This window comes from Muntiacus reevesi, chromosome 4 (genome assembly GCF_963930625.1).
Source record: "Muntiacus reevesi chromosome 4, mMunRee1.1, whole genome shotgun sequence".
Classification (NCBI taxonomy): domain Eukaryota; kingdom Metazoa; phylum Chordata; class Mammalia; order Artiodactyla; family Cervidae; genus Muntiacus; species Muntiacus reevesi.
The window spans coordinates 54,712,147-54,728,255 of record NC_089252.1 but is presented as its reverse complement, the minus strand read 5'-3'; the positions used below and the strand labels follow the sequence as shown (position 1 = coordinate 54,728,255).

Sequence of the window (16,109 nt, the reverse complement as noted above, 5' to 3'; positions counted from 1 at the left end):
ATGGAACCTAATTAAACTTAAAAATTTCTGCACAACAAAGGAAACTATAAGCAAGGTGAAAAGGCAGCCTTCGGAATGGGAGAAAATAATAGAAACAACTACTAAAGAATTAAACTCCAAAATATACAAGCAGCTCATGCAGCTCAATACCAGAAAAATGAACAACCCAATCAAAACATGGGCCAAGGAACTAAACAGACATTTCTCCATAGAAGACATACAGATGGCTAACAAAGACATGAAGAGATGATCAACATCACTCATTATTAGAGAAATGCAAATCAAAACCAGAATGAGGTATCATTTCATGCCAGTCAGAATGGCCATGATCAAAAAGTCTAAAAACAATAAATGCTGGAGAGGGGGTGGAGAGAAGGGAACCCTCTTACACTGTTGGTGGGAATGCAAACTGGGTTAGCTACTATGGAGAACAAGGTGGAGATTCCTTAAAAAACTGGAAATAGAACTCCCATATGACACACACAGGAAACAAGAATCGAAAAAGACACATACACCGCAATGTTCATCGCAACACTGTTCACAATAGCCAGGACAAGGAAGCAACCTAGATGTCCATCGGCAGACGAAAGGATAAGAAAGCTGTGGTACATATACACAATGGAATATTACTCAACTATAGAAAAGAACACATTTGAGTTAGTTCTAATGAGGTGTATGAAACTGGAGTCTATTATACAGAGTGAAGTAAGTCAGAAACACCAATACAGTATATTAACACATATGTATGAAATTTATAAAATGGTAACGATGATCCTATATGAAAGGCAGCAAGAGAGACACAGATGTAAAGAACAGACTTTTTGACTCTGTGGGAGAAGGTGAGGGTAGGATGATTTGACAGAGTAGCATCAAAAAATGTATATTACAACATGTAAAACAGATGACCAGTCCAAGTTCAATGCATGAAGCAGGACACTCAAAGCCAGTGCTCTGGGACAACCCAGGGGCATGGGGTGAGGAGGGAGGTGGGAGGGGGGTTCAGGATGGGGGACACATGTGCAGCCGTGGCTGATTCATGTCAATGTATGGCAGAAACCACAATGTTGTAAAGTAATTAACCTCCAATTAAAATAAACTAATTAAAAAATTAAGTGATATAGTAAGGGCAGACCACAAGTTATAGTATTTTCTAGAATTACTATGTAGACTTTATATACCTTGCAGCCTGAGTAGGTTGTAATTATGTGTAAGAGCAGGGACAGATCTAGGTTCAAAGCCTGGTTATAGCACTAATTATACTGTTGCTTACTCTCTTTTAACTTCAGTTTCTTTGTCTATAAAATTGAAATGTTCATGCTTATTATTAGAATGTTGTAAGGCTTGAGTGACTCAATGTATGTAAATTCACAGTGACTGGTAGGTTCAAACATAGCAGCTATTACTAGTAGGAATAAAACTAATATTTTTATTGAAATAAATAATTTTATTTCAAAAAAGTAAAAAATAAAAATACTACATGCAGTAAAACTTCAAATACCTAGGCTCTTTAATTAAACACAATTTAAAATACCTTTGCAGCAAGAGGGACAAACCATAGCAAAATGATTTATTATAAATCAGAAAGGGGTGTGTGTGCATTTCTATTTGTAATATTATCTTTTATATCATTCTCTGCTTTAAACTTTCAATGGCTTCCTACTCTGCTTATAATAGGCTGAAAATTCTTCCCTATGGACCTACAAGGTTAAACATGGTCTGGTTTTTCATTATCTCTCATCTCACTGGGAACCAGTCTTTGCATGCACCCCTGCCTCCACTGGGAGATGGTGAAGGACAGGGAAGCCTCGTGTGCTGCAGTCCCTGGGGTCACAAAGAGTCAGACACGACGGAGCGACTGAACAACCAGCGACTGTCCTGACCTCATCTGTCTGCGTGCACGTTGTCTAGCCCTGCCCTCGCAGGTCCTTCTGCTGGACAGCCCTGGCTCAGACGGCCAAGGTGTTCTCCACTTTGCCTTCCACGTCCAGAGTCCCAAGTCACATCCTCAGACATCGCATCCTAAGTCACCATCACAGCCTCCCTTTCTCATCCTCAACTGCAGCGTCCTGATTTATCTCCCTCCTTTCCACTATTTTATTATCATGCTTATTTATGTATTTACCAGTTTATCATCCTATCACCTACAGAATATTACCTTGTGAGATCAGAGACTTGGATTTGCCTGCCACTGTATTCTTGGCGCCAAGAGCACTGTCTGGCATGAAGGAAGCATGAAGTAGCTGATTAATTCACCTGATCTACAGTAAACTGCTAAGGCCACAAAAATCCACCCTCACTAGGCAAAGTCGGCTATATTCTCTAGACTTTTTTCTAAGTCTCACACACACACACACACATACACACACACACACACACATACACACACACAAAGTCAGAGCTTACAGGGACTCTACAGAACTGTCCACACACTGCATCGTTTAAATGACAACCACCACAAAGACTCAAGACGTAGACATCCCAGGTCTATGTTCTGGCTTTGCTACCTACAAAGCCACGGGGCCAAGGGCAGGTCTTCACCTCACTGTGCCTCAGTGCTCTCATCCATGGAGTGGGGCAGTAATAGGAGCTTACAGAACTGTCACAGTTAAATAGATCAACTGAGCTGGTACATAAAAAGTCCTCACAAGGGCTCCTGCCACACTTAACAAATGCTGGCTATTATCATCGTCAGTCAACTCTACATTTTCACGTCACTTGTGAACACTGTCAATTTAGTGCTCTGCAATAAAGACAGGGCATTAGAAGGTGAAAATTCACCTCCATGGAAATTCTCCAGCATGAACAAGATGGTAATCTCTGACAACAGGATTCGTCCTGGCACTATTCAGGTTCCTGCTGGATCCTATTCCCTGGAGAAAAGCCCAGGAGAGACTCCCTGAGAGTGTTTCTGGGAGAAATCCATCTCAAACAGGTCGATGCTAACAGCACTAGTGGCCAAAATAGATGCTGCTACCTCCTATCCCAGGCCACGAGCATTCAAAAAAAATCTTTTTGTTACATAGCAATTTCACCTTATAAAGATTTATTGCTTTAAACAGAACTGCAGTTACTTGACATATAGCTAATGTGAAAAATAATTTTGTGGGCAAGTGAAAGGGAATGTCCTTATTAGGGACCTAGACTCAAAAGAGGGATGTGATGGCTAAAAGCACCCAAGCCTCAGACTGAGCCCCTGTGCCCCCTGACTGTACCACAGAACAATGTTGGAGACCTCTGGTCTGGTCAACCTGCGGATCGCTGGGCAAGTCACCAACCTCTGTGCACCCAGGGGTCTCTATCTGTAAAATACAGGGAGTGGACAAATTGTCTCTAAAGGCCCTCTAAGCTCCAGGATACTGAACTCTGTACATGTGAGAGAGAACCATTACCCTGGTACCAGCTGGAATTACAGGAGGAGTGCTCATCGTTTGAGTTACCTTCAAGTACAATTAAGATGACAAATAATAGCACTACCATCCTGACGACACCTCAGTGTAGGAAAGCTATAAATTCAAGTTAACCCTGGTTGCCTTGAGTGGCACCTGACTAAAATAAGAGAAATTCATGTTTTTAAACAGCTCTCTCTACCTCAGTGTGTTTTCCACAGATACAGAGATTTTGCATCTAGGAGGGGTGATGGGATGGGGCTCAAAGGTCAGGGAAGACACTGAGGGAAGAAGCAAGACAAGTTTCAGAGGTGTACATGGCAAACGCCTGCTAGAAATGTCATTCTGTTGCTAACACAAGTCGGAGCTACTTTTGTCTCTAAGTAATTATTAAGGAGAAGTCATAAATACTGTATGAACTTTTGGGGCAATGACACACAGAATTTAATAAACATGTAAAAACGACAGTGTTTCTTGAAAAAAAAAAGTCAGAATAGGACAGTTACAGTTAAGGTCACTTTGGTGATGCACTTGAGAAATAAAAGAGGAGCTTTGTTTCAGCTGCAGTACAGACATCAGGGGAGCAGGGCCACCTTCCTAAAATACAGCCTCTACCCCCGCCACGTGCTTCATGCTGCCCAGGTCTCCCAGGTAACACACATGTCATCATGGTCGCAGTCCCCTGCTTAGTGAAAGCCATGGGCAGCTAATGCCAGCTAATGCCATGGACAGCAAAGATGCGCTTTCACAGAGCTGGATGGAAACCTGGTATCATCTACGTGAATACTCTCATTTTATAGGTGAGACAAACAAGAGTCCTGTAAAGGATTACTAACTTATCAGGGTTACCAAGGCAACCTGCCCATCTCCAGGCTCCCAGTCAACTATTCCTGAGAGGTTTTTTAAAGCTTGACATTTGGAGACTTCTGTGGATAGAAATCTATGTTTTGTTAATTCTCAGATCTGCATAAAAGGTCAGACGACTAACCTTCTTTACTCTCCCTGTTCCCTCCTATTTTACTCACTCCCAACCTCAACAGTGGGCTTCCCAGATGACGCTAGTGGTAAAGAACCTGCCTGCCAATGCAGGAGATGCTGGTTGGATCCGTGGGTTGGGAAAATCTCCTGGAGGGGGCACGGCAACCCACTCCAGTATTCTTGTCTGGAAAATCCCAGGGCGGGAGGGGCTAAGATCCATAGGGTCACAAAGAACTGGACACAACTAAAGCGATTTAGCATGCATGCACACTCAATAGTAAGTAAAACGGAAAAAAAAAAATATTAAAGATGAGTGGCGTATTTGGAACAGAAGCCAAGGAAACAGAGGTCCCTACCATTCTGAACGCCCTGGGTCTATTTCTTATCCTCCCCTCCCCCACTTCACAAATAAAACTGGGAGCACTGGCCTGAGAGCCAAGAATGAAAGTGAGTGAAAGTCAAAATCATTTTCTTTCATCTGGAAGCATTTGATAAAACACTGGGGAATTCATGATCAGAGGAGGGGAAAGAAGTCACTTTTCCTTCTCATCACGTCTCTTTACTCCTTCCTGTTTAACGGCAGAAATGGAGCCGATGCTGGCCTCCTGGGGCCACTGTGGTCGCTGACGGGGGTACTGATGCTTTAATGCAGAGTGCACCTCAGCTTCACACGGCCCTCCCGGCCCTGTCTCTCTGTTTGCAGGGGACTCCTGCACTTGTCTCCCCAGCAGAATTCCAACCCGGACCATCCCAATGGCGCCCAAGGCCCAGCAGGGCACACAATTGATTATCCAGGGACCCAACGGTGGGCAGTGGGCCGAGGACACCTGCTGTGAGTGCTCTGAGATGCTCAAGTGCATACAACTTGGCTCCTGTGTCTACCGACGGGTCTGCATTTAAACCAGAATAAACCGGTTAGTAGGCTTGCCCTGACCCTCTGGTCTTCCGGGTAGGCTTCTCGAGGTCGGGGAGTTAACAGGTCTGAGTGAGGACGGCTCAGGAGAGACATTCCTAGGCACTCAGGAGCACGGTCTTACACTGCAAATGCCAGTATCCCCCAGAAGTGCATTCAGGTAGGGGGGAAAAACTGAATCCTGACGGATAATTCTGGCTAGTGGTAAAGAATTCACTTGCCAACGCAGGAGATGAAAGAGACATGGGTTTGATCCCCAGATTGGGAAGATCCTTTGGAGGAGTGCATCGCAACCCACTCCAGTATTCTTGCCTGAAGAATCCCATGGACAGGAGCCTGGTGGGCTACAGTCCATGGTGTTGCAGAGTCGGAGACGACGGAAGCAATAGTACGCACATGCAAAACTTGCGTGTGAGAATCCCTCCACCCCCAGTTCTCTCCAATAGGCAGAACCATACAGCTTTCACCTAAGCTGGGGAAGTCTGGTCTGATCTCAGCTGAGCCAACTAAGAGGGTGCCATATTGCCACATGTAGCTTTTAAATATAAATTTTAATGACTTGAAATAAAATGACAAATTCCCCACTCTTCAGTCACATCAGCCACATTTCAAATGCTCGACTAACACATGTGTTTATGGCGATGGTGGCCCTGCTGAGATACGTGAGGGAGGAACTTGCTTCACTGATTTTTCCTCAGAGATTAGAATCATGTCTAAATCAGCAAACATCCGTGAAAGGAATAAATCCACTATCAGAGAATGGGGCTGTATGGAATTAATTAATAACCAGATACCCAATCTGATTCCTTAAAGTCTGAGAAGGCCTGGTTAGCACTTCGCTACCATAGGACTGCTCTGCACTACCTTCTCTCATGACCAATGAGACAACTTTCCTAAGTTCTTTCACCTAAAATTTGATGATATTAAAAATCACTGAATCCACAGGCCATATAGCCTTGACAGTGGTCAAGTAGCTATTAAGAAAATAGCATCCATTATCTACCCACAAAATATATTCAAATGCTAGCATCCATTTTATAAACTCACAGCTGTGTTATACAACATTAACTGTGCAATTTCCCCACGAGTGTCCTACACAAAGGATCGAACATACACTTGAGAGCACCTCAAATCCTGGGGTCAAAGCCATGTCCACTGAGTACACGCTGGCTGGGTTCCACTACCGCTCAGAGGATAAAGAACGCACCTTCACCTCTCCTCTTGCTTCCAGTGTGATCCATCTTGAGGACTGTCCTGGGCTCCACAAAGCCGGTCAGTTTTAAGGAGAAGACACGGTGGTCCAAGGCACACTCATCCTGGAGATTCAACACTGGGAGGCTCCATTACTCAACGGGCTCAGCTCACGGGCAAGCCCTCAGTCCTGTCTGAGTGCTCACTGTTCCACTCGTGAACCGGTTGGATTCTCTTCTGGCCTGGAGCCTTTCCTTGTCTGAAAGTTCACTCTTGCCTCCACCCAACTCCAAAGGTAAAAAATATTCTCTCTACCAACTTCATCTCTGAAAAGAAAACACTCTTCTATCCTCTGAGAGTTCCCCTCAGCCTTTCAAAACCAATCTGCACTCATTCTCTCAAACAAGGAATTGCTGGAGCAAGCTGTTCAAAAATTCCAGCTGCACCTCTTAGGAGAATATCAACGCATAATTTGCCTTGACTGTGATGTGTGTGTGTGTTTTGATATTTATTTATTTGGCTGCGCTGGGTCTCATTTATTTGGCATGTGGGATCTAGTTCCCTGACCAGGGATTGAACCTGGGCCCCCTGTATTGACAGCATGGAGTCTTAGCCACTGGACCACCAGGAAAGTCCCTGTGATGTGGCTTTTATTAGGGAAAAGGGTGGTTGGGGACACCCATGTAAGAAGTGCCCAAGCAACCAACACTGTCTAAAAATGTGAAGTGATTACAGCTTCAGCCTGAAGAGCATGGAGGGAAGACCCACTGACGTAGAAATACATAAACAATCTTTCTGCACAAAGTGGGGACATCCCTATGCCCTCAACGGGACCATAAAAGGACAATCAGTGTTCTGAAGGCTCATGGAATCCGTCTTGAGCATGACCACTTTCCACAAGCATCTTGGAGCTTCAGGTTTTTATGCAGAAATAAACAAAGATATTCTAATGTTACTACTGCTGTTTCCAATCTTTGGGAAGGGAACGAGCTTCAAAAACCTTTTGTCCTTAATAGCTCCCCTGAGTAAACAGGAATAAAGTGCTGGCCGTCACGGTCCTTCACAACAGATCTTCAAGAGCTTCCTGGGTAAGACGGTCTTTCTTGGTCTTTAATAGAGGGTGAGAGCTACAGCTTCAACACAGCGGCAGGCTCATACTAGGTGGTTTGGGTCATTTTCGTTTATAGATAATTTATGCTATTTGCTCACATAGAGCATTTTAAAAAATGCCCTTGAAAGGCAGAAACATTTGACTTATTCTCTCTTAGTTGATATTGTGGGGGTTTCCTTGGTGGCTCAGATGGCAAAGAATCTGCTTGCAATGCAGGAGACCTAGGTTTGATCCCTGGGTTGGGAAGATTCCCCAGGAGAAGGGAATGACTACCCAATCCCATATTCTTGCCTGGAGAATTTCACGGACAGAGGAGGCTGGCGGGCTACAGTCCATGGGGTCTCAGAGAGTTAGGCACGACTGAGCACAATGAGGAGGTGCTACTGTGGGCACTTCATGATGCGCCGGGGACAAGGGGGGGAGCTGGAACAAGAGGTCATTTACTTTTCACCCAGGGAGGCCTTGGCTCCCCGCAATTTGATTGGTACTGGAACACGGAGTCACCTTCCAGCTCAGTCTCAGTCAACAGTCCCCGTCCTTTTGCTACACATCTGAGCACAGAGGATTACTAGCAACAGCACACATGCTGACCCAGGACAGTCTGAAGCCAGAGTCTTTCCAGCTGACAAGTTCACTTAGAACCAATAGCATCTTTTCTTTTGTCTCTGTGACCGAGAAAGTCATAACCAAAGTCATGGAAACACAGTCTGTGTAGACGAAGCGCAGGAGAAACAGCGTGTACAACTCCAGACAAAGGGAACATACACGTGATGAGACCCAAAGGATGAACTTGAAAGCAAGGACGTTCTAGTGACAAGGAGAAGGGGTTTGGCAGAAGCAGGCAGCTGTTTTGTATGATGTGACAAAGGAAGATGAGATAAGAAAGTAGCTGCCGACACTGATAGGTATCTGTAGATGGTTCAAGGACACCTGGTTTTTGCAATTAAGTGATCTCCTAGCCTCTTGAAAAGACCACCTTCTAGAAGGGGTCAGGCTCACAGTATCTGTACTTCATCTCAGCCTTCTCCACAGTGTGGAGGAAATACTGCCCTGAAAATAACCCTGAATTGCAGACAAACTGCTGTTCACCACATGTGTTATAAAGCAGGCAACCGTTCTTACCGGGAGATGACTAAGGGGTATGTCCACCTGTCCCAGGAAGTCGTCTCGTGTCTGTTAAGAAGAGAGAAAATAATTAGTGTTTTCATCAATTCAGTGAGTGTCAACATTCTTAAACGTGTTTCTTTACAAATAGAGAAAGGTCCAGGGTCTGACCTGGGAGAGTGGTGGGAATGGGTTGAAGGCAGAGGCCCAGGTGAGCCGCAGATGGTCGCTCCCTTGGAGATGGGTGAGCCCAAGGACTCACACACCTGATCTTTGGCTGCCAGACACCCTGCAGGGCATCGATCACCCAACAGACTAGAGACAGAGCCTCTCTTGGACCTGGGGAGCAGGCGATTACCCAGGGAAAGGACACCTGGGACTCCAGAGGGCCTGGGAGCACAGCTGGCCCAGTTTCAAGAGAAGATGGTAAAGAAATGTTGGGGCCAATTTTCATGAATATTTATAAGGTGTAATAAAAGAAAGAGCTCCTTGAGAGCTGAGTCTTGGAAAAGAGTATAGAGGCCAGTTACTAATACATCTTGTACATTACTTATTAAAAAACGGCCCTGAACTTTCAAGCTAGTAAGTATACTGCTTCACAATCTAAGTTTGTGGATTACCCACTGGTTATATTTTTGGACACATGGTACTTCTCCCTACTACATCTACTGCACAGACCTCAGTGAAAATTTGTGTGGATAAGCTCACATATGCCCTTTCAGGCTCTGGGAGTCATGGTAAGTCTTACAGTCAGGGTCGGGGCCCTGGCCTGGACCCCGGGGTGTCCAACAGGTCATATGATACAATGTCCTGCTGTAGGGGCATGTGTGCCACAGCCCTGATGCCCAGACGGCCCCCAGTGTGAGCTGGAGGACACGTGACGATGGCTTCTGCTACCCTCGTCAATCTCGTCAAAACAAACAAAAACGCCCACAGTCAAAATGCCTATGATAGTCAGAAAGTTCTTCACAGACATCATCAGACTCGTCCCACTACCAGCTTGAGGAAGAACCCAAGAGAAAATCCAGAGTTCCAGATTCCGAACTCTGGGCTTTATTTTCAGTCTTTACTGTGAAATTTTCTAATATAGAAAATGAACTTTTCAAATGCACTTGAAAAAAATTCTCCTCTTGCATTTAAAAAGTGGCAGCAGGTAAATGTGAACGAGATTTACTGCAATGATTTGCTCCATACTTAGGATGTCCTTTTAAGTAATTTTTAAAATTTGATTGACTAGAAAGCTGTCTGTCTCCTCTAAACAATATGTGAAGGGTAACGAAAGATCAACATCACCACTGGCTAAGCGTGCCAAAGCCTGAGAAGAGTCCCCATCCTTCTGATGAGGCTCTGATTTCTCCTATTTCCTCAGATACATCTGCCTCTGCCCACCATGCACAAGGCCATAAGGTGCCAAAGATGTACCTCTTAACAAGCAACAGTCAGCACATCATCGTCCAGACAATTAGGGAGTAGTCCCATTCTGAATGTGGCTGATTTAACTACAGTATAAATGTCAATTAATTTCACTACTAGAAACGCAGAGCTGCCTGACTCCTGACTCTAGTCTGTGTGTCTACCCACTGACAGCGATGAGGTTCTATCCTTGTCCCTCTCCCGGCTGGCTACTGGTGCTGATGCCATGAAGGAAAAGGACATGGGGACACAACCATCAGAAGGAGAGAGTTTGATCCCAGAGCTCTGTTTCATAATCTGCTCTCTTTGGCTACCCTATCAACTGTTAACCTGAAGGACATCTTCACAAAAATTCACAAAACATCCACATGTCTGCATTGTTTTGCGAGGGAGATGTTAAGACTTCTAAACCCAACAGATGAGTTCACCATCTGAATCCAGAAACAGGCGCTGGCCCCTGAGGGCTATGGTGGTAAAGCAGGTGCTGTGTTAAGGAAACACTGAATCCTCAGCGATTCCCCCCTTTAAAATAACTGTTCCTTTTAAAATAATATGCAGTGGGTGGGCACAGATACTATATGCCCATTTTACAGATGGGACCAGAGAGGTTCCTAGCTGGGTAGACTGGTTCCAGAGTATGGGCTCTTAACCAATACTTTGTCCCCATCCCATTAACAGCAGGACAACTTGACTAGGCACCAGCCTTGGGCTTCTCATCAGGATGTCCGCTCTCAACAGTGTGGATGAGAAGGGACTGATGACAGCGCAGTTCATGAGGCTTTGGGGAGGACGGTTCTGCCTAAAATGCCCATCTGGCATATTATCTTTAACAAAACCTCTTGTTCCAACTCAGCTCCACTCCTCAAAGGAGCAGTTTAATGGATCCCCGCTGTACTTGCTGCAAAGCTAGATGGCTTCACTTGTACCTTAACAAGCTTTCTCATTACATTAAAAAGAAAAAAAAGACACACAACAGTTCCTATAACAGAAGAAGATGAGGCAACCTCACCAGGCTCTTATTTTCTGGTTTACATCAAGGGTAATGGTAATAAAATCATTTTAAAAATAAAATGGGGATCAAGTGTATAGAACAGCACATGGTCGAGAGCAATTGGCTTAAACAAGTGATTCGCCAGTCACTGGAACATGCTGGTGAGATCTAGGTTTCAAAACATCCCACTGTTGCCAGAACTACAGACCTTTAAAACAAAGTAGAATATTTAGATTAGGGACACTACACCAATGATAAAATGTACCTCCAATATCACTATTGAAGAGTGCTAGGAGCGAACCACAGAGTCAAAATGCGTGGCCTCCGTGCCAAAATGAGAAGCAGGGCTATTTCCAGGACACCTGGGGGGTGCTGGGTCCCCACCTGCGGGCCCTGGATAGCCAAGGTTTGAGGCCATCACAACATCTCGAGGTCACCACTGCCACAGGATGACACCCTGCACCAATGTTATGAAAACACAATATTCAAATCATTTAAATAGTTTCCATTACAAACTGACTTCCACCAAGCATCATGTTAACTCTTGTTGTTTAGTTATTCAGTTGTGTCCAACTCTTCAGTGATCCCATGGGCTCCTCTGTCCATGGAATTTCCCAGGCAAGAACACTGGAGTGGGTTGCCATTTCCTTCTCCAAGGCATGTTCCCGACCCAGGAATCTGCATCTCCTGCATTGGCAGGTGGGTTCTTTACTGCTGAGCCACCTGGGGACTTCCCCTGTTAACCCTAAGTGCTTCAGTTCAGTCGCTCAGTCGTGTCCAACTCTTTGCGAGACCCCATGAACCGCAGCACGCCAGGCCTCCCTGTCCATCACCAACTCCCAGAGTCAACCCAAACCCATGTCCATCAAGTCAATGATGCCATCCATCCATCTCATCCTCTGTCGTCCCCTTCTCCTCCTGCCCTCAATCTTTCCCAGCATCAGGGTCTTTTCCAATGAGTCAGCTCTCCGCATCAGGTGGCCAAAGTATTGGAGTTTCAGCTTCAACATCAGTCCCTCCAATGAACACCCAGGACTGATCTCCTTTAGGATGGACTGGTTGGATCTCCTTGCAGTCCAAGGGACTCTCAAGAGTCTTCTCCAACACCACAGTTCAAAAGCATCAATTCTTCGGTGCTCAGCTTTCTTTATAGTCCAACTCTCACATCCATACATGACCAGTGGAAAAACCATAGCCTTGACTAGACGGACCTTTGTTGGCAAAGTAATGTCTCTGCTTTTTAATATGCTGTCTAGTGCTTACAAAAACCAAATTAGTTTCCACTTCACTCAGTGCACACTGGCATTTCTTGTGCTCATTTTTAAGTGGTAAATGCTGTCAATTTCAACCTCAATTACCTGTCACACTGTTCCAGAGGCTGAAAATGTGCAGGCTAGAAACACAATTATAAATGTTCCCTTCTGACAAGTCATCAGATATTTTCCCAACGTAATGACAATGCAAAATGGAGCCCTTGAGATGTGTCGCATAAGGGGAAACAAAAATCTATATACCATTACTGGAAAAGTGAAATAAATATACTATCTCAGAGTTTGTGTTCCAAATGATGATTAACTATATATAAGCCCACTCTCCCCCATGCCCCTTTAAAGTAACTGTTCCTTTTTAAATAAGAAGGGACAAGGGTGCCAAGTGCATGGAGAAGTGTGTGGGAATGTCACTGGGCCCCAAAGCCTGGAGACCATCACAACAGCTTCAGGGAAACCCCAACACAGCCCTCGGGCATTTCTTCTGGGGCACACTGGGCGGGAGCTGCCAGCCTTGAAGCAGACACCAGGCTTAGCTGTCCTCACAAAATAAATGAGCATCAGTTTCTCAAAGAACACACCCATTCAAGAAACAACACAGACAGTTGGTCTTTAGGTTGGAACTGCACTTGAAGGATGTGATCTGAATCTTACGATGTGCTGATGACCACAGAGGTCACTGTACAAGAGCTAGGCTAGGACTGTGCATTTCACATCCAGAGTGCAAGGGATCAGGGGGCTCTGTGGGGAGAAGAGCCCTGCAAGTCAGGGGTGCTGGCAGGAAAAGCTTGGGTCAGGAAGGCTTTTCAGGAAAGGCTGTATAAGAAAGGAGTAGTGATTCTCAGAAGGCAAAATGACCCGCAAGTAACACAGGAGCTATACATGAAGGCAGTGTTTTTGTTTTAATTGGGAGTTGCAATCCCACTAGTAATTCATAAGAAGCATCAATGTAATGGAATAGAAAATATTAGAGTCTCACGTGAAATATAAGTACTGTTTCAAGTAATCTGTTTCAATTACATACATGTATGAATGCATATACTAAGTTACCTTGTAAAATTCATTTATAATGCCCTGCCACAATCACAAGTTTGAAAGCTACTCAATGTTGGCAAATGAAAAGCATTCAGTGCTACCAATGTCACAGAAATCATTAAGGAGTGATGAGAAAACTATATTGAGAATTTCTCAAGACAAATGGAAGAGAAGTAGAGAGGAACCAGGCATCAGTCACAGAAAAGGAATTTAAGAGTAAAGACATGGAAAGATTGTTGTTGTTTAGTTGCTAAGTCACATCCAACTCTTTTGCAATCCCATAGACTATAGCCCCGCCAGGCTCCTCTGTCCATGGGATTTTCCAGGCAAGAACACTGAAGTGGGTTGCCACTTCCTTCTCCAGGGGATCTTTTCTGACCCAGGAATCGAACCTTAGTCTCCTGTCTTGGCAGGGGTATTCTTTACCAGTGAGCAACCGGGAAGCCCTATGGAAAGATTAGATCTTCATATATTATAAATCAAGGTAAAGCCTCCCAGCTCTAAACAGCGAGACAGAAAAACAACCTTTGTTTAGCTGCTAAACCAGTAAACACGGCTTCCTGGTGAGACACACCGCGCAGCAGCCCCGACCAGACAGGGAAACAGGTTCTATTTTTAGAGTAACTTTTGAAGTATGGACTTTGAATTATTTAAATAACGAATGGCTTGGCAAACTTTTGCAGAAGCTTTTAGACAAAACGTGACAAACGTAGTGACGCTCTTCAACAGTCTAATGTCTGGAGAGTCACCTGGAAGTTGAGATGTACTGAGATTTAGGTGCCGTCTCATTCCTCAAGGGAGCATGAGACGCCTTTGCCGTCACGTCCGAAAGGATGGAGGAATATCCTTTCTTGCACATCCTCCATGCACTCCAGCGTCCATCCTCTGACAGCAGAGCTGCCGCAGTTTAGGGAGACAGCGTAAGTTTGGTTCCACCCACCCCACACATCCCATGGTCCAACATTTTACCACCTGGTGCCTCTGACTTCCAAGCCTTTCTGACTTCGAATTGTTTCAAAATACATGGTCAAAGTTACCTTAATCACACAGCCAGGTGGCATTCCACTAAAAAAATAGGTAAAAAGGTATAGTGATGACACCCCATGAACACACGTGCTCTTACCAAAATCCACTCGACATACACCAGAACACAAAACCCAAACAAAACTCAAGGGATTTTTTTGCATAGTTTTCACCCCACCAGCCTCTCTGCCATTTAGTTTTCAGAGGTCAAGGCTGAAACCTCCCATTCACTAAAACAGAACAGGGTGTGTCCTGGAGACACCGGCTCTTATTTCTAACAACAAACAAGACCTCCCCATCAACAAGATGTCAGGGCAAACTCACAGGACTTTTATAGGCTCCCGTAAATTCACGCTGGGTAGGCAGGCAGAACCAAACCTTGCTGGCTGGATGTGTGATCATGAGTGCCTCTATTTTAAGGGACACTCTGCTTGAAATTCAAAAGACAAAAACAGAGGTGGGGAGAGAGCACAGAACCATCCCGCTGGCAAAGACTACACCAGCTGAGCAGAAGCGGCCTGGCTTCAACAAGGAGCATGACCAGACCAAGGCAAACTTGGCTGAGAAGCCAGAGCTCTGGGGTCTCGGGGAACTCCCCGCTTCTCCAGGGGTGTCCTGCTTCCATATAGGAGTGAGATGAGCTTGACACGCCCCCCCCTCTGGGGTAGGGGTGGCAGTGGTGGAGGAAGCTCAAGGGCACAGCCAGTCCTCTCCCCCCTCCAAGGGTGAGCATCTTGCAGTCCAGGGGTCAGCTAAGGGCCACAGGGATTACAGCCTTCTGCCAAATCTGATACTCTGAATTTACGATCCAATAAACTCTGGGAAAACAAACACTGGAGAAGAGACTTGGGAACCAGACACATGAAATGTGGGCAGCTCTGCTGAGGTAACTTCAAGCAGGGGGTCACCCACAGGCAGACTGCACCGCACTGTGCCCGGCCTGAAAGGCACAGACTGGGTGCCCTCACCACCTATGGATGGAAGCTAATCTGCGCTGGAGAAACGTAACAGGAGCCACACCTAGAACGTGGAAACCTCTAAGTCCCGTTTGAGAAAAATAAACAGGTGGAATTAATTCTAAGGGTATATTTTTAGTTGACCCAAGATATTCAAAATGTTATCATCTCAACATGTAACCAATATAAAGACCATTAACCAAGCCCCTGAAATCCGGCGTATGCTTCTCCCCTACAGCACACCTCGCTCTGGACCATCTGCGCTTCAAGTGCTCTGTAGCCACGGACGGCGGCCATGGCGGCCACACCTCAGAGATACGAGTGGATGGCGGCAGGGACGGGGGCGGGGCGGGGGCGGAAGTGACCGATTCTATCCGGGGTCAAGGCGGGCGTAACCTCACGAAGGAGGACATCTTCAGCGGGGTCAGAAGCAGGAGGCTGCCAGGGGGACAGAGCGGGGTGGAACGAGGGTGCCGTGAAGCTGGATCCGGGGAGAGGCTTGGGGGCCTGAAGAGAAGACCAGGGGAAGGGGGGCCTGGGGGCGGAGGGGAGGTGATGCGGCCCCACGCGGTGATGGGGGAGTACAGCACCCTGGGGGTGAGGGGCCACATGAGGACGTGAGCGAGTGAAAAGCTGGCGGGGACTGCGTTTAAAAAGGTCCCAGGGCAGCGGGAGGGCGAACTGACTGGAGGAGAGGACTCTGGAGGGAAGTGTTCGGGGAGAGCGCTGAGTTGTTCAGA

At 45.8% G+C, this 16,109-nt stretch overlaps 1 protein-coding gene across 7 annotated transcripts in view; it reads right to left on the bottom strand.

The window, feature by feature from the left end:
• The window catches only part of NEDD4L (NEDD4 like E3 ubiquitin protein ligase), a 360,734-nt gene that overhangs the window by 74,836 nt on the left and 269,789 nt on the right, over positions 1 to 16,109 (bottom strand). For all 7 annotated transcript variants that reach the window (XM_065932817.1, XM_065932818.1, XM_065932820.1 and 4 more), the window contains one exon: positions 8,702 to 8,752. In XM_065932817.1, coding sequence (XP_065788889.1) covers positions 8,702 to 8,752 — 51 coding nt within the window. The remainder of the gene's footprint in view (positions 1 to 8,701; positions 8,753 to 16,109) is intronic.